General features: G+C 41.4%; 2 protein-coding genes across 3 annotated transcripts in view; one reads left to right on the forward strand and one right to left on the reverse strand.

The window, feature by feature from the left end:
• LOC145721350 (solute carrier family 68 member 1-like) overlaps positions 1-3,087 on the reverse strand; it is a 6,702-nt gene extending 3,615 nt beyond the window's left edge. The window contains exons 1-2 of the mRNA XM_081818871.1: positions 2,623-3,087; positions 1,796-1,809 (exon numbers count right to left, since the gene is read on the reverse strand). Coding sequence (XP_081674997.1) covers positions 1,796-1,809; positions 2,623-3,087 — 479 coding nt within the window. The remainder of the gene's footprint in view (positions 1-1,795; positions 1,810-2,622) is intronic.
• Positions 2,893-21,654, forward strand: part of CDR2 (cerebellar degeneration related protein 2) — a 27,328-nt gene continuing 8,566 nt past the window's right edge. The window contains exons 1-2 of one of the 2 annotated variants that reach the window (XM_006730795.3): positions 2,898-3,317; positions 11,280-11,392. In XM_006730795.3, the coding sequence (XP_006730858.2) occupies positions 3,239-3,317; positions 11,280-11,392 (192 nt within the window). In that variant the 5' untranslated portion in view covers positions 2,898-3,238. Of the gene's footprint in view, positions 3,318-11,279; positions 11,393-21,654 lie in introns of both variants that reach the window. The other variant, XM_081819865.1, reaches the window with a different exon arrangement.

Here is a 21,654-nt window from a genome sequence, read left to right on the forward strand (position 1 = left end):
TGTGCACTACTATTCTTAAAATGTTTGTAGATTCTGTTGTAATGATAAGATACCATCTGAATTTTTTTGTCATTATGCAGTGCGCGAACACTTGAAAAGTACAAGTACCACTATGTGGCGGTCAGCCAGTATTTTTGGCTTTAAAGGTAATACTCAGATTTGAAAAAGCTGGAACTACCGGTGAAGACCCCATTCTAGAGAGTTACTTTTGGCCTAAGTGAGAATGAAGATTGAAGACTGGGTTGCCAAGAAGGCCAAAACAAGGGAGTCAGTTGAACCAAAAGCCAAGATACAAATTTAGTCCACCAAAATGTAGGCACTCTTCTTTTTCTTAGTTTTATTTCAGGCATGCTGAAACAAGAAGCATGCCATACCTTCTGAGCTGATCTATCAAGTCAGGAGGTGGGTATTTATAAACTCAGAATTTTGCAAAGGGTCATAAACTTTCCGAGTTAAATTTTTTTGAAGATTTTGTTTATGTGAGAGAGTGCATGATGGGGGGAAGGGGGAGAAGCAGACTCCCCAGTGAGCTGGGAGCCCGATGTGAGGCTCGATCCCAGGACCCTGAGATCATAACCTGAGCCCAAGGCAGCAGCTTAACCGACTGAGCCACCCAGGTGCCCCGAGTTAAATTTTTTAAAAAAGAATTTGAGTTAAGCACCGACCCTGTCTGAAACATGTGAATATAAGGTTTTAATAACATTACGAAAAACTCTTGTAGCCTGAACTTGGTCTTTGTTTATATATACGGAGAGGAGGAAGTAAAATCACCCTTAGTTCCAAATCCCCCTTATTTTCATTTGCAAAAGGAACTACCAGTATTTTGCTTTATATTATTTTCATCATAGTAAGTACTTATTTCAGTATCAAACTGAAAATCACCACTTAAAATTTTTTTTAAAGCCACCACTACTATCTAAAAACTCTCCTTACCTGATTTTACTACAGCAACAAAACACAAACAAGAATATTGTATCTTTACGAGCAGGGACAAAAAACTTCTGAAACTGGTTCTTCTTTACCACAAAAGGTTTTATACAGAAGAGTTTAAATAGCAAAACGGTATAATGATTAGGCTGGGCAGGTGTACAATGTACCCATGAATTATTAAATGAAAACCCAAACCCTTCCTTTTAGAATCAACTTGGGTTGTTATTCACTAACCTACTACTACACCAAGTAATATTAATGTCACGGAAGAGAAGGTTCATGATTACTTCTAAGTTTTGACTAAGCAGACTATAAAAGAATGATGGAGACCCCTCCAAAGCATGGCTTTGAGCAGCGAAAGCTAACATCTCTTTTTCAATGCAATTTTTGTTCACACTTTCCCAGGGAAAAAAGTTTCCCCAAAAGGTGTCCTTAAAAAGAACCCACAAACACCAAAGACATAAAGTCTGTCTTTTTGCCATTTTAAACTATCAATAATGTTAACTTTCCATATCTTTCTTTTTTTGTTTTCGAAGGAGAATATGAAAGAACGTTTCAATACACTGACCCATTTGATTTGGAGTCCAATGAGTTTTTGCCATGGAGAAAAAAGCTGGCACTTTCAATCTTGCGGATCAGTGACTATGGGAGATGAATCTCTTGAAGGTCAAATGCCTGATTCTAGCCCTTCAGCTTCCACAAATCACCGTCAGCAAATCCTAAATCCAATCATCTCTCCAAAGAGCTCAATGTGTAGTGACTTACTTTTAGATTAAGATAGTTGGCTTTATTTTCTTTTGGCTCTGGACTATATCTCTACCTGAATTTTGACAATTAGGGTAGTAAAGGCTGTAAGCTAACCTACCTTTCTTCTTTAACCTAGCAATAAAAAGTAATCAGTAACATTTTGCCTTTTAGTACACCTGAATTCAGAAGAAAAGGATTTGCGTTTACCATTCCTCTTTTATTACTTTCCAACACCATTATTCCTTCTACATTTATTATTTGGCATTCTACTATGGGAGAGAGCGCTGCCGTCTTCTGTCAGCCGTATCTTTACCTTTACACCAAGGTCGAGAACAGTGACCTTCCGGTCACCCCATATAAGAGTTTCTGTGTTTTGTCTGCACGATGATGGTCAAAGCCGCACCCCCCAAACAGTATCAATTTTAACTCCGTGGAGAACGAAGTTCACTGCCCTGCTGGCCATCAAGTGCTAGGGCTGCATTCAATTCCCTTCAGGTGCAATGTCGTTACCCCGGGTACTTAACTGGCGATCTATGAACCTTTCAAAAATCGTGTGCAAAAGTGCTTGTAATTTTTTTCTAAGGAGATACCTTCAACTGCACCCTTTTCCGCCCCCAGATACTCAAATGGACCCTCCTTTTCAGGGGAAGTGAGTACAACTCTCAGTGGGTTGGAGGTGAGCGCTCAGATGATCAAGGAGAAAACAGCTAACAGCCCTAAACTCCCGACCGACCCTTAATTTCCCCAGATCGAGGAGCGCAAATCTGGAAGTCAAAAGACCAGAAGGGGCCAGCCGGGCAGCGGACCCCGGGCTCCCGACACCCTTCGCGCCTCCGCTTGCACGAAGGGCGCCCCACGACAACCGCCCACTGCTCGGGGGCCGGACTACCGGCCCCCGAGCCCGCGTAGCCTGTCCACTGGCTAACTGGCCGGCCCGACACCCACCACAGGCGCCGCGGAGGCCGCCACCTCCACATCCAGGACTCGGAATGCTGGCCCAGAGGCGACCGAACGCAGAGGAGAGGGCGGGGCCCTCGGCCGCACCCCTTCGCCTTTCCCCCGCCTTCTTTGTTTCTTCCGGAGTCGCCATTGGCTGCTTGCCCGCGAGACTGGGCGACCCGCGGGCCTGCAGTGAGACAGGATTGGACGACGTCGCTGCCGCTCGGCCGCCGGCCCGCTCGCGATTGGCCGAGGCGCCGCCGGGGGTTTGAATCGCGGCCCCCGCCAGGCAGGGTTCTGCCAAAGTGCCACGTTGGGCCCGGCTGCAGCGTGAGAAGCCGGCTCAGGGCATCGGCCCGGCTGTTCGTGCTGGAGCTCCAGCCGTTGGGGCCGTTGGGGGGCTCGAGGCGGGTCGGCAAGCCGGTTCGCGGCGTGCGGTGTGAGCCGCTCCGCGGCGGCGGCAGCGGGCATCAGTTCTGGTCAGGAGGCGCGGCGGAGCCTAGGCGGCGTCGCGTCCCGCCGGAGGGCGGCTCTGGCTGAGGGCGGAGGAGCCGGTGGAGCGCCCGGGGCAGCGGCTGAGGCGGGACGGCGGGGGCCACTGCCCCCGGAGGAGCCGGCCGAGATGCTGGCGGAAAACCTAGTGGAGGAGTTTGAGATGAAGGAGGACGAGCCGTGGTACGACCACCAGGACCTCCAGCAAGGTGAGGGCGCGGTCGCCCCCCCTCGGGCGGGCGGCCTGGCCGGGGAGGCTGTCGGGCGCGAAACCGTTAAAAAGTTGCCCTTGCCGGCGGCCAGCGGACGCCAGGTGCGGGAAGGTCCGACGCTCACCTGGCGTGGGCACCGCCGTGTGCCCTGCCCGCCGGGAGGCCGCTTCTGCGCAGTGACCCTCACCATCCCTGCGTGTGGGCCGGGTGCCGTTGGGAGCGCTTCCCGGGTTAGCTGGTTGAATCCTCACCGCATTCCTCGGAGGCGCAGGACGGCCTCTTCCTGGCTTGCACCCCGCGGCCTCAGCGCCTCCGGGGGACACCCCCCCAGCCCGAACCGAGTGGGAGCTGCTGCAGGTGGTAGGGGTAGCAGTGCTGTGTGGCAGGAACCGTGCCGGGCCCGCCCACCTCACCCGCTCCATCCATTCCTCGGAGGGGAACTTCTCTTGTCCCCATTTCCCAGATGAGGAAAGCGAGGCTAAAACGGCCAAACGACTTCGTTCGAGTCAAGGGTGGAGGCCAGCATTTTTGAACCCACACACTCAGAACGAGGAGTCGTAGTCACTGCCCAGACCCTATCTCTCCTTTATCATCGGTTTACAGCTTCTTCAGTTGGGTGTTAGAAAGTTGAATTTTTTTTTTTTTTTTGCCTATGCGTAGTTCACCAGATGCCAAGTGAAAGTGACTTGAGGCACTTCTGCCTCCGCCACTTCTTGCAGTTTGCGCTCTAGCTTTTTAGTTAAAAACAGGCATTCAGATCCTGGCCTGCCTTGGATTTCTTGCCAAAGGTGTCTCCAGAGAGAAATCTTAGAGCAGCCTTCAAATTTGGAGCCAGTGCCCCCACCTTGTTTTGCGTATTAATAGCAGGAATTTGCATTTGGGGAAGCTTTTTGTGGGTTCTTAACACTGGTGCTCATTTAGTCCTCCCGTCAAGCTATGGACGTAGTAGATAGATACTGTTATTGGGGGAGCTAGGATTTCCACTCCAAACTTCAGAACCAACTTTCTTAGCCACTATACTGAACACTCCTTAGGAATTTTTTTCAGGCATCTTCGTCTCTGCAATTCTGTAAAAAGCAACTTTTTCAGCTTTAAACTTTCACTGAAAATTAACATCTCATTTAGTTGAATATTAAATGACCGTGATGTTGGTTCATGGCAATCACTGAACTTGGGGTGGGGGGGGGGATGTAGGCTTGAATAACTTGTCTTGTTTGCCTTTTCTAAGTACAAGCAACTTTTGGGAAAAGGTGATTTTTGATACGTCGCAGACAGTCACTTGAACCAAAGTGGTTCACCATTTCACTTAAATAGCCCAAGCTGTTCAGTGGCTGCACTGCAGTATGTGCCATCATGTGTTCTCAGTGTCCACGGGCAAATTTGTCTTATATTTTAACAAAACCTGTTTTCAAAATTCCCCATAAGGATTGATGGCCTAGTTTGATACTTTCTCCAAGATTAATGAGGAAACCACTGCACAATTGCAGCATTTCCCTACAATAAATGAAGCAGTTTGTATAATCAAAGCTAAATATCTTTCTTTAGCAAGCATTGATCTGTGCAGGCCCCCTTTTTTTTAAATTTAGCAAATTTAGCACATAATAGAGGCTTAGTTTTCGTATTTGTTGAACTGAGTTGCTCACACAGGATTACTGTTTTCATGGCTCTCTTCCATCAGGTGCTTTAGTCCACACTGCACTTCCACCCTGTGGGAAGTTGTTAGGAACAACCAGTTATAAGATGTCAATCTATGGGAAACAAATGCAACATGTTGGCATTACATGAGGAACTCTTTAACCTCTGATCAAAACAAAGCCATCAGATGTTCAAGTTTAATGAAACCTTAATGAGCACAGGTCCGAACCTCCTTAATGTCAGTTTGCTTTTGGAATTTGTTCTCTGCTTTTCAAAAGACTTTTACATCTGTTATCACAGTGGACTTTGACATAACCCTATATGTCATAACCAAGTGCGTGGAGTAGGAGTAGATGTGAAATTCCAACAATCATAACTCGTGAATATGGCCTGTAGAAGAATGAAGTCTGCACTGTGAATGAAAGGATATCTTTGTCCCAATTTTTAAAAATTATATGTTAAAGAACACCTAAACTTCCAACGAATTTTTAGGTGTGTTAATTTCTGAAAAATTTATTATCGAGTCTGTGCCAGGTATTCATCTAGGCACTGGGGTCACAGTGCCTATCCACAAGATAGGATAGATAGGATAGGATCCTATTCCTGGAGTTGACAGTCTAGGAATCTGTTTACTAGTGAAGCCTGGAGATGTTGCCTCCTGGTATGTGCCCAACTACAGTGCCTGGCACGGGGTAGGCCCTCAGTAGATATTAGATGCTGAATACAGTTTGGGAGGAAGTCCTGTTAAACAGATTGATAAGCACATCTAATGGGATTTTATCAAGTGCAGACATCTGTTGTTTTTTTGGTTTTTTGGGGTTTTTTTTAAGATTTTATTTATTTATTTTGACAGACAGCAAGAGATGGAACACAAGCAGGGGGAGTGGGAGAGGGAGAAGCAGGCTTCCCGCTGAGCAGAGAGCCTGATGTGGGGCTCAATCCCAGGACCCTGGGATCATGACCTGAACCGAAGGCAGATGCTTAACGACTGAGCCACCCAGGGGCCCCTGTTGTTTTTTTGTTTTTTAACATCCTCACTGTTAACTTTACTGAACAAGCCTTGTTTGGAGAGAGCTGTTAAAGACTTTTTAAGATCCTGTTCTCAAAGTCATTAAACTACAAACTTGTTTCCTTTAGCAATAGAAGCATTATTTAAGTAAATCGACCATATCAAAGTTTGCTGGGGAATTCTTTTTTAAATTAAAACTGCTGAAAAATTCTAACCTCGGAAGGCTGTGGACCACCATTTATACCTTGTTAGAAACATGTAAAGCTTGTACAGGCTGAAGGAGAAAACCCTTTGCTTTTACAGAACACTTTGATAAAGAGACTGTCTTTTGTCAGAGAGCTGAGTTGGCACAGTAAGAATACTGACAATGATCTCTATGGGTAAGATCCTTTCTGGGACAGCAGGAGCCTTCTGCGCAGGTAATGATGGTGCTTGCTTTGAAATGTACCCCTGAGAACAAGGTGGAAAGACTTCAGAAACTGAGTTTTCTTTTAGTCCAGCTGCTATTATAATTGTCATTTGGTGAGCTGTGCAAGCTTAGAATAAGGTTGCAAGTTCCTACTATATGGAACGGCAAATTAAATCCTAAAGGAACCCTCATAGTTCTACTTCTTTTCGTGATGAGTGCATTTTCCATGTGTGCAACTAATTTGCTGAATCATTGTTGAAGGGTCATTAAAACTGGCACCATCATTTTTCTTGATGTTTATATTCAGGTTTTTTGCTTTCCCAATTATAGTAACGTTGGCAACAGGAGTTACACAGAAGCATCACCAAATGACGCATTTGATCTTGTAATAGGAAAAGCTTTCAGCCCCAATGTTGTTGAATTACTGCTGCAGACTACAGCCAACATGGGAATGTGTTGTCCTCATAGTTTGTGAAAACTGCAGTAAAATAAAAATATAGCAGTGGAATTTAAAGGTTTCAGAATTCCGGAAGAAAGATTCTTTTTAAAAAATCACTCCGCTGCCAGAGCTTATCCTTTGCTTTGGCATAGGGCTGAGTAGAGTACCTGTTTAAAGCTTATAGTTTACACTGTTAAAGTTGATGATTATCACTTGCAAAGATTAATTAGTGAAAATATTAAACATACGAAGGTATTGGTAGGTTGTAATTCTCAAGCCTGCAGTAAATGTGTGGCTGCCTAGCTCAGTTCACTAGGATTTAGAAAAGACAACCTCTTAATGAAAATCCTTATTGTAAAATAGAGATGACCAGGTGCATAAGGCTTCAAAACTATATTGTTTCCTTTCCTTTTGTGTCTTAATTAAAAGTATAAAGGACATCGAGCATTCTCCCATTCGCCCCACTAATTATTTAGAAACCCTTCTTGGGCTTACTGCCAGCTTTTGGCTCCTTTTGGTTATAGAAGCCAGATGCTACACAACAGGAAATGAATTTTTTTTTTAAGACCAAAAAAAGACCCTTGTCTTTAAACTAACAGATGAAGTAATATCCTGTTACGCAGTGTGACTTCACAGACACTTAGTTGTAGTTGAGACTTGTTTTGCCAGAATTCTATCCTAAACTTCTATGAAATATTGAGGAGATTAAGACTTCAGGTTACTGAACCAGGTTGGGGCTTTGTTTAACTGGAAATAAGGATTGAGATAAGGACAAGTCTCAAATTCTTTTCTGCTTGCTATTTACTGGAACACTGCTGTGCTTGGCATCTCTTTCGGCTGTGTATTAAGTAGTAGATAGTTTCATAACTGAATCAAGATAGTTGAAGATGGTCTCAAGTTAGTCTTGAGTCTGGAAGAGGGTTTGGCTCAGGTTTTGATCACTAGTTAAGAACACCTTTGGTGAGTCTCTGGTCCTTCCCAGTGAGGAATTACCACCTTACAACTGGCCAGGAGAGACTTAAGTAATGTTTAGGTAATGTTTATATGCTTTGTCTTAAATAAGCATGGTGGCTTCTGTGTGGGGCTATGTATACACATTACATGTCCTATGAGTACAAAATAATTATTTCTGGAGCATCTGCATAGTTCCTTTTGCATTTAATGAAAACAGGATATTAACCTGCCTGGGATTGTGTGTGCTTTCACTGGCAGAGCGGGCAATAAAAGCCAAGTAGCTCAACTCTGATTTCTCATTGCCATCTATAAAAACAAGTGAAAAGATTAAGTACCTCAACGGGAAATTTACTCCCTACCTGAACAAAGAGGTATGCAGACCTCCCCGTGTAAAGATGGCGTACTCTCAGTATGATGACTGCGAAGTTAGAACCTGTTGACAGTAGTTTCTGTTTTGCTGTGACTCACCATGTAGATTTGGTCAGGTCAGTTAGCATCTTTGTGCTTCACATTGTCTCATTTGAAAATCCAGGCTAAATACCTTGAAAAGATAGATTAATATCTCTTAAATGCTTTGAGCTGTTTGTAAAGGTTCTATGCCTTATGAATAGAAGATGTTATTTCATAGACTTGTTATCTCAAGTCTTAAGTACGTTAATTGACGTCATTAATATTTAAATCACAAGAGAATGTATCTTAACACCTATCTACCAACATATATAGATTTATTATAAATGGGTGTAATGTTTTAAAATCAGCTGGAGTGGTGTGTGGTAGGTTTTGATGCTTTGTTTTTTCTTAATGAGGGAAAACTAACTAAGTAGAATACTAATTATGCACTCTAATGGACAGGACCAGGTAACAAAAGTTGTGGCTTTTCTTTTACCACTTTCTCTAGGTTAAGTTTTAGTATCGGTGGTAATGAGTAAATGCAAAACCTTGTTTGTCAACCTCTAAAAATTGTTTAAAGAGCATATGTAGTGAGGTTCCCTGTTTTCATAATAAATATTTTTCCATAATAAATACTTTATATGACATTAAGCAAAATGACTTTCCATCATACTTAGAATAAAATTTAAATATTCTTTACCATGGGCTAAAATCTTACATGTTCTGATTGCTGCCTACCCTCCAGCTTCATCTCTTCCCACTCTCCCCTTCATGCTTCTGTCACACTGGCTTTTTGTCAGGTCGTAGACTATACCAAGTTCTTTCCTGTTGGAGTGCCTCTGTGTGGCTTTTTTATATGGCGAGATCCTCATTCCTCAAGCCTCAGCTAAAATGTCCCCTCAGACTTTCCTTGTGACGTCCCTTTCTAAAACAGATCCTTTATTCATTATTACCAAATCTATTTTTTTTCTTTCTCACACATCATATTTAATTGGTTGATAATTCTTTTTAGCTCTGCTTTAAACTGTATCCAGATTCCTACCTCTTCTCTCCATTTCTGCCAGTGTAGTCCGAGCCACCATCATCTCTCACCCAGATGATTGCAGCATCCTCCTGTCACCCTGCTTCCATCTTTGTCTCTTGCAGGCTGTTTACATAGCAGCCACTCATCCTGTCAGAAGCTTTCACTGGGTTCCATTTCACTCAGAGTCAAGCCAAAATCTTGACCTTCGTAGGCCTACACAAGCTGGCCTTAGAGCTTAGAGCCCCTCTGACTTGTCACCGTCTCTGCCCCCCATACACACTTTGTTTTGGCCTCATTGGCCTCCTTATTAGCTCCAGTCACACTTCTTCCTAGAGCCTTTGTACTTGTTTTGTCTCTGCCTGGAATGCTGGTCCTCTAGATTGATCTACGGGATCATTTATTCAGTTCCTTCACATCTTGATTCTAATGTCACCCTTGTCACATGTTCTTAAAGGTCAGCCTTCCACATCCACATTCTTCATATCCCCCTAACTTTATTTTTCCTCTTTAGCACTTACTGCTATTTTTTTATATTCTATCATGCTGTTTCTCCCAATAGAATAGAAGCTTCATGAGGGCGGGGAATTTTTTAGCTAAGTTCACTCTTATATACCTAGTGCCTAGAACAGTGTCTGGTATTAATGAATGTATGCATGCATTTATGAATGAAAAGTGTTCATCATGTTGGGAAGTTTATTTACTTATTTGCTGTCTGGCTTCTCCCATTAGTCTCTGGAAGTGTCAGGATGACAGGAACTTCATCCATTTTATTCACCATTCTATAGCTAAAGCTTAGTAGCATAGTGCCTAGCAATACAAACATTAATTTGTGAATCAATGCATACTAATAATACTTGGGCTTTGTATGCAGCATAGTTTCTGAAGTCCTCCCTTATATATTATTTCATTTGATTTTTGCAGTCTTACATTGACAGGACCGTCTTCTCTCTAGACAAGAATACCAAGTGTAGGGACCTTTAAAGTCACCATATGGAAAGTGTTAACCTGGTAAATGGTAGTCAGAACTGGACCTCAGGCCTTCCTACTCAATTCAGTGCATTTCTCACTATGTTAAAGGGCCTCCCATGAAACTTACTATGCAGGTATTTCTGTTACTGTATTAGAACTAGTGTCCTTTTTTGTATCATTAAATTTTTATTTGGGGTATTGGGTATAATACAAACAAATCCTGTCTTATGTACATATATGCCTAAGAAGAGAGACAGTTGAAAAATGAGGTTCAAAATAGAAATAGAGTTTTGTGCTAACTCAAAGTATAAGCTGCTGACATGTAATTACCTTAAAAACTGGGCGCCTGGGTGGCTCAGTTGGTTAAGCGACTGCCTTCGGCTCAGGTCATGATCCTGGAGTCCCGGGATCGAGTCCCGCATCGGGCTCCCTGCTCGGCAGGGAGTCTGCTTCTCCCTCTGACCCTCCTCCCTCTCATGCTCTCTGTCTCTAATAAATAAATAAAATCTTAAAAAAAAAAAAAAACTGTTGCTGCGCTGCTTATCTGGTTTGCTCATCTTGGAGAGGGACATGAAGAGAAGTAGACAGTGTTCTTATTACTGGTGTATTTTTCCTTTTTTGGACTTAATTTTTAGTCTCCTTAGGAGGCCAGGATCTATAACACAAACTTTACTTTGATAGTTGAATTCACAGCAGCCAGATTTCATGGAAACTTTAGAGACTATTGAAAGATCTACCTATACTTTGGCTCAAAGATCTCCAGAAAGAAAATAGACAATGAGGATATGAATAAGTCCAGTCCATGAGCAGATAATTATAATGTTAGACATCACCACCATGAATGATCATTTCTGAACCAGTGAATACATCTCCATAAAGTGGATCATTTTTCTTCAGTCTTACAAGTAAAGGTACATAAGAGAACACATTACCTGGTAGAGGAACCCAGTTCAACTGAATTTTAAGTAGAACTCAAGTTTCTTTCTGTGCCATTCCACCTTCCATCGGGATCTGACTTAAACTTTATGTGTTGGGTTAGGTCTTAATTCATTCTTATTTTAAGGACTGGGTTATATAAAATGTTGAAGTGAGATCATTTGCATTATCCTAAGATTCACTTGTTGTGCTAGATCTCCAACTTGCTGCTGAACTTGGGAAGACATTACTGGATCGGAACACAGAGTTGGAGGATTCTCTTCAGCAGATGTACACAACCAATCAGGAGCAGTTACAGGAAATTGAGGTAATTTACTCACTAAGAAAGTTACACTTTGAATTGTGGCATGTTGCTGCTGTTGACCAATCATGTTCTGCTAAAATAGCACTTTCAAAGAACCATTGGAGAGGGTGGGGAGGCTGATTTCTGTTTTCTTTATGCTTTCACAATATACGGCTAGTGAAAGAAATTTCTCTCTTCACCTTGGTGACGTGTACTAGAAGTAAATGGCCCAGTATTTACCAGTATGTGAAGTACAATAAAGCTGTGAATATTATACTTCATTTTTTACTTTTTTCTTTTAAATGAATTATGCAATATTTCAGATATGCCAAGTGGTATAAGAGAATAATACAATGAACATCTGTGTACCCACCACCCAGCTTAAGAAACAACTAGCCACACTGTTGAGGCTCCCTCCTTGTTTTCACTCCCTTCCCCAACCACTGCCAAACACCATCCTAAATTTGGGTTTAGAAGGAAAAAATTTTAAGTTGTAGGACCTGATTTCATAATGCGTTTAAACTTCTTGTGCCATTCAGAGAATCAGGAATGCCTGGCAGGCTCAGTGGGTAGAGCATGCAACGCTTGATCTTAGGGTCTTAAGTTCAAGCCCTATGTTATGGGTAGAGTTTACTTAAAAAAAAAAAAAAAAAATCATAAAATGGATATCTCTTTCTCCTTGCTATGATCTTATTTACATTTTTGGTAGATTTTTTTTTTAATTAAAAGAGTACTTAATTTCCCTAGTTTAGCAAACTAAAATGAAAGATACTAGATTAAGGCATTAAAATGCAAGATGCTGGGGCACCTGGGTGGCTCAGTTGTTAAGCATCTGACTCTTGATTTTGGCTCAGGTCATGATATCAGGGTTGTGAGATTGAGCCCCCAAGAGGTTTCTCGCTCTACATGGTGTCTGCTTGAGATTCTCTCTCTCCCTCTCCATCTCCCTCTGCCCCTCCCTGCTGCTCACACGCGTCCTCTCTCTCTAAAATAAATAAAATCTTTAAAAAAAATTAAAAATAAAAAATAAAATGCAAGGTACCATCTTGTAAATGATCCCATTCAAGTAGTCCAGTTATGTGTAGGCCACCTGACTGTAAAGATGGTAATTTTGGGGAGCACCTGGCTGGCTCAGTCAGTGGAGCCTGTGGCTCTTGATCTTGGGATTGTGGGTCTGAGCCCCATGTTGGGTGTACAGATTACTTAAAAATAAAACTTTACAAAAATAAATAAAGATGATAATTTTGGATATTAGCCCAACAGTTGTCCTATTAGAATACTTTGCTCCATGCTGTACCCCTCCACACACACCTCCCCCCCCGCAAAAAAAGCTTTGCACTTAAAATTACAACTCCTTCCCCTCAAATTGGTACATGAGAAACAGGACTCTTATGTCCTTATGCACAAAAAATGTGAAAGACCTTAGAACAGTGATCAGAATTTACTGAGTGGGGCGCCTGGGTGGCTCAGTAGGTTAAGCCTCCAACTCTTAACTTTGGCTCAGGTTATGACATCAGGGTGGTGAGATTGAGCCCCCCATTGGGCTCTGCAGTGGGCATGGAGCCTGCTTAAGATTCTCTCTCCCTCTGCCCTTCCCACCCACCCTAAAAAAAATAAAAATAAAATAAGGCAAATTCATAATTTCAATATCCTTAATTTTACATAGTAGCTGTAATTAAGATGTGTGTATGCAGTAGATCCTCTCCTTCATCAGGATCTATGAATATAAGCCAATGATGTGACTGGCTCTGTGAGAAATATACTTTTATAATTCTAGGAAGGTATATCTTATAATGATATTAAAGTCATCAGCTACCATTTTTAGCACATTCTATATCAAAAGAGCATAGAACATGCCATGCCCAGAATTGAATGTACAGTTGGCCAGAAACCTAAAAATACAGAAAAACCGGGTGTTTTTAAAACTGTTAAAACCAGGGGCGCCTGGGTGGCTCAGTCGTTAAGCATCTGCCTTCGGCTCAGGTCATGATCCCAGGGTCCTGGGATCAAGCCCCGCATCAGGCTCCCCGCTCGTCGGGAGGCCTGCTTCTCCCTCTCCCACTCCCCCTGCTTGTATTCCCTCTCTCGCTGTGTCTCTCTATGTCAAATAAATAAAATCTTTAAAAAAAAAAAAAAACTGTTAAAACTAGCTAAGTATCATACATGGTCAAGGACTTCATACCTGCTTTGTGTCATAGACTTTGCTTTATAACTCATCAGAAGATTGCATAGAGCAGTCCTAGGGCATATGCATGAAGACTATCATATACTGTGAGATACATCTATTTGTATTTGGGTAGAAACATAGTCTTAATACACCGTATTGATGTTTTCTGTCAAAGCACCTATAAATCACTATAACTGAATACTGTAACTGATACTTATTTTAGAATATCTCCCAAGTATAAATGAAAAAAGTACAAATATTTGCATACATAAGAGAATGATGCCTGTTTGTTACCACAGGAGATCACAAACACAATTGCTTTATGATCTAAGTTACTTATTCTCTACCTTCTCCAACCCCCCCCCGCCTCCGGTGGTATTGAGGTTGATTAAACAGTTAAGACAGATTGTTGACATTCTGAAAAAAATCCACAGATCTTTGAGATTCTCTAAATCTACAAGTAATAAGGGCGCCTGGGTGGCTCAGTAGGTTAAGTGTCTGCCTTCAGCTCAAGTCATGATCCCGGAGTCCTGGAATCAAGCCCTACATCGGGCTCCCTGCTCAGCGGGGAGTCTGCTTCTCCTTCTCCCTCTCCCCGCCCCCCGCCACTTTGTGCGCTATCTCTCTCTCTCAAATAAATAAATAAAATCTTTAAAAAATAAATAAATCTACAAATAACACTATACCATTTATTGTCTTCCTTAAGATGTTGCAAAGTATGATGGAAATGAAGTATCTAATTCAGATATTAATGATTAAATATAAATTTAAATTAAATATATGTATAAGCCATTCAAATAAATTTAGTCTGGAATATTCCGGAACCATTTTCATGAATCTTGTTTCCCTAATAGAGCATGCAGCCCCCTAGTTCATAGATCCAAGCATTGTAGCATTCAACATTTTACTCTTAGTCCAAAGCTGTGTTTTGACTGAGAACAACACTTTCATAGATTTCTTCTCTACCATTGCAGTTGGCTTTCTTCTTTATGTTTATAAATCACTTATGAAAGTCAGTGAGGTTAGGACAAAATGGGGAGATGAAATGGCCGTGCTGGTTAAGCCCGCTTACCAGCCAGAAAACCCTACCCACCCGCACCCCACACACCCCCAGCACAAACTGGCCTTATTGCCTGCTCAGGTCACGTCTGTTCCTGTGCAGACTCACAAGTCACAACATAGACTTCCAACAGTCTAAAACAAGGAAAGCCTGATGCTCTTAGAAAAGGAAGCAGGCAGCCAAAGAGACTAATTCCCTACTAAAAGGTGACCGTTGCATTATGTGCTTCTTATTGTAACCTTCAGGAACCCCCTAAGCTTTATAAGGGCTCTTTCTTTAATTCAAACCTTATGTCAGTTGTTTTTTAAGTAAACTTTTTATTGAAATACGCATATAGAAAAAAAGCACAAATCCTAAATATATAGTTGAATGAGTTTTCATAAACTAAATGTTCTGATGCAACCAACACCCAGATAAGAAATGAAAACATTATCAGCTCTGCCAGTTGTCACTCCCACTAACCAGTATTCTAACATCTAGATTAGTTTAGCCTGTTTGAACTTTACCACTTATACAAGTTTTAAACTAACTTTTCAGAATGTTTATTGGGACTTTTCCTGACTAGACAGGTAATACATGATCATTTTTTAAAGTTAGAAAAAGTTGAAAACCAGAAAGTCAGCCCTTATCCTACCACCCAGAAAAATTTGAAATGAGACAATCCAGAAGAATAGTACTGGAACAAACTACTAAGAGTGGATAAAGAATCGTGCAGAACTGGCAAAAATACTAGGATAGGGGCGCCTGTGTGGCTCAGTTGGTTAAGCGACTGCCTTCGGCTCAGGTCATGATCCTGGAGTCCCGGGATCGAGTCCCGCATCGGGCTCCCTGCTCGTCAGGGAGTCTGCTTCTCCCTCTGACCCTCCCCCCTCTCATGCTGTCTCTCATTCTCTCTCTCGCAAATAAATAAAATCTTTAAAAAAAAAAAAAAAAAATACTAGGATAAAATCCCCCAAACTGTGACATGTTATAGGCATTATAGAAATAGACAACCAGGAAACTGTCAAGGGTATTTTGTAAGTTGAACTACAAGTGTGCTTTCAAAGACTCTGAGTGGGTTTCAAATAATCCTCATAAAAATTGATCAGTATTTTTTTAGTGATTTTTTTTTTTAAAGATTTTATTTGAGAGAAAGAGAAAGAGCGTGCACACAGAGAGGGAAAAGCAGGCTCCCCACTGAGCAGGGAAACCGATGCAGGGCTTGATCCCAGGACTCTGGGATCATGACCCCAGCTGAATGCAGATGCTTAACTGACTGAGCTACCCAGGTGCCCCTGTTTTGTTTTGTTTTAAAGATTTTATTTGAGAGAGAGATCGAGAACGTGCGTGCGCACACGAGTTGGGGAGGGGCAGAAGAGAGGGAGAAGTAGGCTCCCCGCTGAGCAGGGAGCCTGCTGTGGGGCTCCATCCCAGGACCCTGAGATCATGATCCAAGCCAAAGGCAGACACTTAACCAACTGAGCCACCTGGGTGCCCCTTAGTAATTGTTTTTAATGAAAAAGAAATTAAACTATTGAAAATAATGATTAGCTTCAGAGATGCCTATAGCCTATATGACTTTTATTCGGTGTTGATGTGAATCGCCTAATTTTTCAAGATTCCAGAGCAAGTTTTTCTCTCCTGGATGAGGAGGGAGGAGAGAAACTTTGGAGAGTAATGAGATCTGACACCATCAGACATAATCGGATTCTCTTAAAGATTCCTACAATCATGTAAGCAAGCCTACAGCCTAATGTTTTTATTGCATCTCTCCTTGGAAACCTGCATTATTCCTACAGGACTTGTCACTACCACTTAAAGTAGTATGGTCTTCAGGGCATCCCTTGTTCCAAGAGCTTATGTCTTCCTTGGAAATTTTAAAGCATTTTATGCTTCCTTTACTACATTTATCAATATTCTACTGTATGTTTATTGATTTGTTCTAGCCCCCCCCAGCCCCCACCTATTTCCCATTGCAACATTGAAGGCTGTTGCTGTGTTTATCCATGGTCTTTCACACATAGTAGATCATCGATAAATACTTGTTGAAATCAGTATCCTTTATTTTTTTTTAAGTAGGCACCGTGCCCAGCATGGACTTGAACTCATGACCCTGAGGTGTGAGAGTCACATGCTTTACTAACTGAGCCAGCCAGCACCCCTTGAAATCAGTATCTTTTTAAGATTTTATTTATTTATTTGATAGAGTTACAGCGAGAGAGGGAACACAGGCAGGGGGAGTGGGAGAGGGAGAAGCAGGCTTCCCGCCAAGCAGGGAGCCCGATGCAGGGCTTGATCCCAGGACCCCGGGCTCATGACCTGAGCCGAAAGCAGACGCTTAATGACTGAGCTACCCAGGCGCCCCCCTTGAAATCAGTATCTTAAGAGAGGAACAGATAAACAATTTGCAGAGCACTTCTAATGATTCCTAAACTGTGGGTTTCTACCTCTGGAGATTTTTTAAGGTGATAGAAGGAGCTCTGGCTTCAGCATTAGAAGATTCAGGTTTAAGCCCTCGATTCTGTGGCAAATAGCTAGAGACTTTCGGCATGTGAATCACCTCTCCAAACCATGTTTGCTCTGCTGTGTAATGGTGGTAAGAGTGCTTGCTCTACATTGGCACAGGGTTGTTCTGGGGGATGAGGTTATGTAAGTGTATGTATTTTAGACTATAAATTGTTGCACAGTTTATCTGTGTTAGAACTTTAGTAATGAAAGAATTTTAATTTAGAAAAAAAATAAATCCTTTTCAATTACTGGAAAATTGGTCTTAAGAACAAGCCAAGCTTTTAATAGTGATATTATATTATAGATGGTTTTTATTTTCATATTCATGCCCTTTTTTTTACCCTTAAAATTTCCTACAGGGAAAATAAAATTTTTTATTAAGGGAAAAGAGGTTTTTCAAAGGTAATAGGAAATATTTCTTCAGTATTGTAGTAGGTCATTTTGATACTAAATTCAGAGGATTCAGGTGGTAATCCTTAATATAAGGATAATCCCAACACTGCCTAAAAGCCAAATTTCCATTTCATTCCTTACGTGTTTTTAGTTGGGGTTGTGTCTGTCTTTTCCTGCATTCCAGGTCAAGGTTCTGCAGTTACAAATAGGTGTTACTATAATCTTGCTTTCCTTTCTTTTTTAAAGGTTTGCCTCAGTTGTTAAGGTGACTTATTTATAGCTTTTGTGTACAACCTGAACCTTGTACTCCTAGTCAAGGTGGCATCCTACACAAATTCCAAGACACGTGTACAATAACTTATGGAACTTAAACTTTGATACTCTGGCCTATAAAATTGACATTTTTGCCTGTGTTTTTGCTATTCTCGTGTTTCCCTCCCCATGTTTTGCTTAAATGTTTCCCTTTCTGCTATTTACTATGACAGATGCTTTTGTACTTGAGCGGTTTTTGGCACTTGAATTTTGGGATCTTGGCAGTCCTGTCAGATTCATTTGAGGCTGTGTATCAAAGATTCTGAATGAAGAAAACCAGAACATTAGAAGCGTATCTGTGCCTTTAAATGAAGGGTAGAAAATCAACTAACCCATTTCCTTCTACATTCAGAAAAAATTTGATAAATACTAATTTGAAACTTTGGAGACCAAGCATTAAAGCAGTGTCTGACCACATAGAGTTCTGATTCTCTGGCCCTATATCACTACTTGCTGAGAGAGCTAATAATTTTTCTTTTAAGTTGCTGACCAAGTTAGTCAGACTTCTTTGTTGGGTAACCTATTACAGATTCTTGGATGGAGGAGTAAAGGGCTTTTCTGATTAGTTTTGATTTAATAATAATAAGATTAAACTCCTACCATGTGAAAACAAGCTCCCTGCCATTCTTTAGATTGTCCTTAAAGCCAAGCCCTCTAAGATCAAAACATCATAAACTCTTCATAAATGGTTTCATTGTGTTTTTATCACAGGTTTATATATCAAACGAGGGGACTTACTGTAGTGTTTTTTTTTTTTTTAAATACACTAGTCCTCCCCACCCCCCAAGTCTGTGGTTGCACTTTCCGAAGTTTCAGTTGTGTGGTCAGCCCCCATCCAGAAGTGGATGATTCATTCTCCTTCCGTCGCATTCAGAAGGTCCCTGGTAGCTTCACACTCTGTCATGGCGCCTGCGTCACTCACCTTACTTATCTCATTACGTGGTATTTTATCATCTCACGTCATCATAAGCACAATGAGATCTTTTGAGCAAGACCACACTCACATAACTTTTATTACAGCATATTGCTATAATTGTTCCATTTTTTTTTTTAAGATTTTTTTTATTTTTTTGACAGCGAGTGAGCATAAGGAGGGGGAGCGGCAGGCAGAGGGAGAAGTAGGCTCCTTGCAGAGCAGAGGGCCCAATGTGGGGCTCAATCCCAGGACCCTGGGATCATGACCTGAGCTGAAGGCAGACGCTTAATGATTGAGCCACCCAGGCGCCCTAATTGTTCCATTTTATTATTAATTTCTCGCTGTGCCAAATTTATAAATTAAACTTTATCATAGGTATGTATGTATGTATGTGTAGGGGGAAAAACATAGTCATATATTTAGGGTTCAGTGCTATCCATGGTTTCAGACACCTACTGGGGGTCTTGGAATATATCCCCAGTGGATAAGGGGGAACTGCTGTAGCCCCTTTGTACTTTATTTGCATATTTACTTGTTTCCTTTATATTGGCCACAACTCTAATTTGAACATTATTATATCTTTAAAAGGGGGCAATGGGGCGCCTGGGTGGCTCAGTCAGTTAAGTACCTGTCTTCGGCTTAGGTCATGATCCCAGGGTCCTGGGATCGAGTCCCACATCGGGCTCCCTGCTCAGCGGGGGCAGGAGGGGGCTGCTTCTCCCTCTCCCGCTGACTGCCACTTCCCCTGCTTGTTCTCTCTCTGTCAAATAAATAAATAAAATCTTTTAAATAAATAAAAGGGGGCAACAATTTTGGGCCCACATAATAGCTGGTAGGAATTATGTCTTTCAGATTACTGGGAGGTATCTGCCATGGGAATAAATACAGACAAGTCTATAAATGGGGAAAGAGGGGAAGGAATTAGTGGCTATTAGGACCTTTTCCCAAGAGGGTTATAACCAAAGCCCTTCTTAGAATCTTTCAATTAAGTCTCAACATTTTAGCAGTCTTAGTTGTGGTATAGAGCACGATAAGCTGTTGTGAATAGAGGTCTAGAAATTGCCATTTTGGGGTGCCTGGCTGGCTCAGTCAGTAGAGCATGTGGCCCTTAATCTCAGGGTCATGAGGGGGTGGAGCTTACTTAAAAGAAAGAAAAAAAACTGCCATTTAGCCAATATTTTTTGAATCCCTACTATGTCAGGAATTGTGCTAAATGGACTAGAGAGAGAATAGGCTTCCCTTTTCAAGGAGGGTTAGAAAGACTGGACACTAACAAACACTTTGGTTGTTTATTGTGCTAATTGTTTTGAAGGAAATTAATAAGGTGCCTTAGGAGTGCTGCTTGAGACAGGGTAGTCTGGAAAGGCTTCTGAAGAGGTTATGTTTGAACAGAGGCCTAAAGGACAATCGGAGTTCTTAACCATTTTTGTGCCATAGATCCCTTTGGCTGTCTGGTGAGGTCTGTGATGATCCTCTTAAAATATATAGAATAAAAGGGAATCTCTTATATTGAAATGCCTATCAAAATATTGAAAAAAAATTGAAAAAATAAATGTGTGATATGGAAATATGTTTTGTTATTAATAGATTAAATACCAAGATATAATTGTCAATCTAAAAACTAATTTCAAATAGTGATGAGTATAACCAATAAATCAACATTTCTGCAATCACTTTCACATGATATGAAAATACCCGTGATTTCTGTTGGTGATGAAGTCCTAGGTACACCCTCATACTACTGATGGCTCGTTGCCTCCATTCAAAATCAAAGGAGGTGCTAAGTGTCAGAAATTAGAGAAAATGAAGATGTAACTTCTCCCTCATTCAAATTCGCAGATGCTCTCAGTTCTGTCTGTGGACCTCAGGTTAAGAACTGCTGGATTAGATGGAACCACCCAGGAAAAACACATCCCTAAAAGGAAGGGGGAACTTGCTTAGAGTGAGACAACTCCACAATTTTAGGGTAAAGGTACGCTGAGTGTGAAATAGGGATGAATCAATAGCTACCTGGTGAAGCTGAAAGAGCCACTTAAGAGATGGTTGGGAAAATAATTAATTTACACTGAAACACAAATAGATGATAGTAAGGGATTATTGGGGTTCTTTTAGGTATGATTAAAATTGTAGTTAAAATGAAAAGTCTTTTCTCTTAGAAATATATGAATATGTATATCTGACTTAAGATGTCTTGGATTTGCTTTAAAATGATTGGAGATGAGAGAAGAAAAGTAGAGATGCAACAAGATTGATGATAATTGTTGAAACTGGATGATGGATAGATGAGGGCTCATTAAACCACTTTTCCCCATTTATATGTTTGAAATTATCCATAATAAAAAGTTTTAAAAACGCAGTAGATAAAATTAGCTATTTGTAAAGTGTAAAGAGTCCGTATTTGGGTAGACTGAGGAAGCAGCACACAAGGTCAAGACAGCTAATGTGTTACTGTGGGGAAGTGTGATTGTAAGAACATATGACATGAAGCTGGTAAAGAAGGCTGCTGGAACAGTTATCATATCGCTTCATCTTAGTGAAGAGCTGCAATTAAACTAAGTCTTAAGGAGGGAAACGGTAAACATTAAGCTTAAGAATCATTGTTGATCCAATGGAATATTATGCAGCCATCAAAAAAGACATCTTGCCATTTGCAACAATATGGATGGAACTAGAGGGTATTATGCTAAGCGAAATAAGTCAATCAGAGAAAGACATGTATCATATGATCTCACTGATACGAGGAATTCTTGATCTCAGGAAACAAACTGAGGGTTGCTGGAGTGGTGGGGGGATGGGAGGGATAGGGTGGCTGGGTGATAGACATTGGGGAGGGATTGTGCTATGGTGAGCGCTGTGAATTGTGTAAGACTGATGAATCACAGACCTGTATCTCTGAAACAAATAATACATTATATGTTAAAAAAAAAAAAAGTAGGAAGGGAAAAATGAAG

This window comes from Leptonychotes weddellii, chromosome 5 (assembly GCF_054177405.1).
Source record: "Leptonychotes weddellii isolate Sample4059 chromosome 5, ASM5417740v2, whole genome shotgun sequence".
Taxonomy (NCBI): Eukaryota; Metazoa; Chordata; class Mammalia; order Carnivora; family Phocidae; genus Leptonychotes; species Leptonychotes weddellii.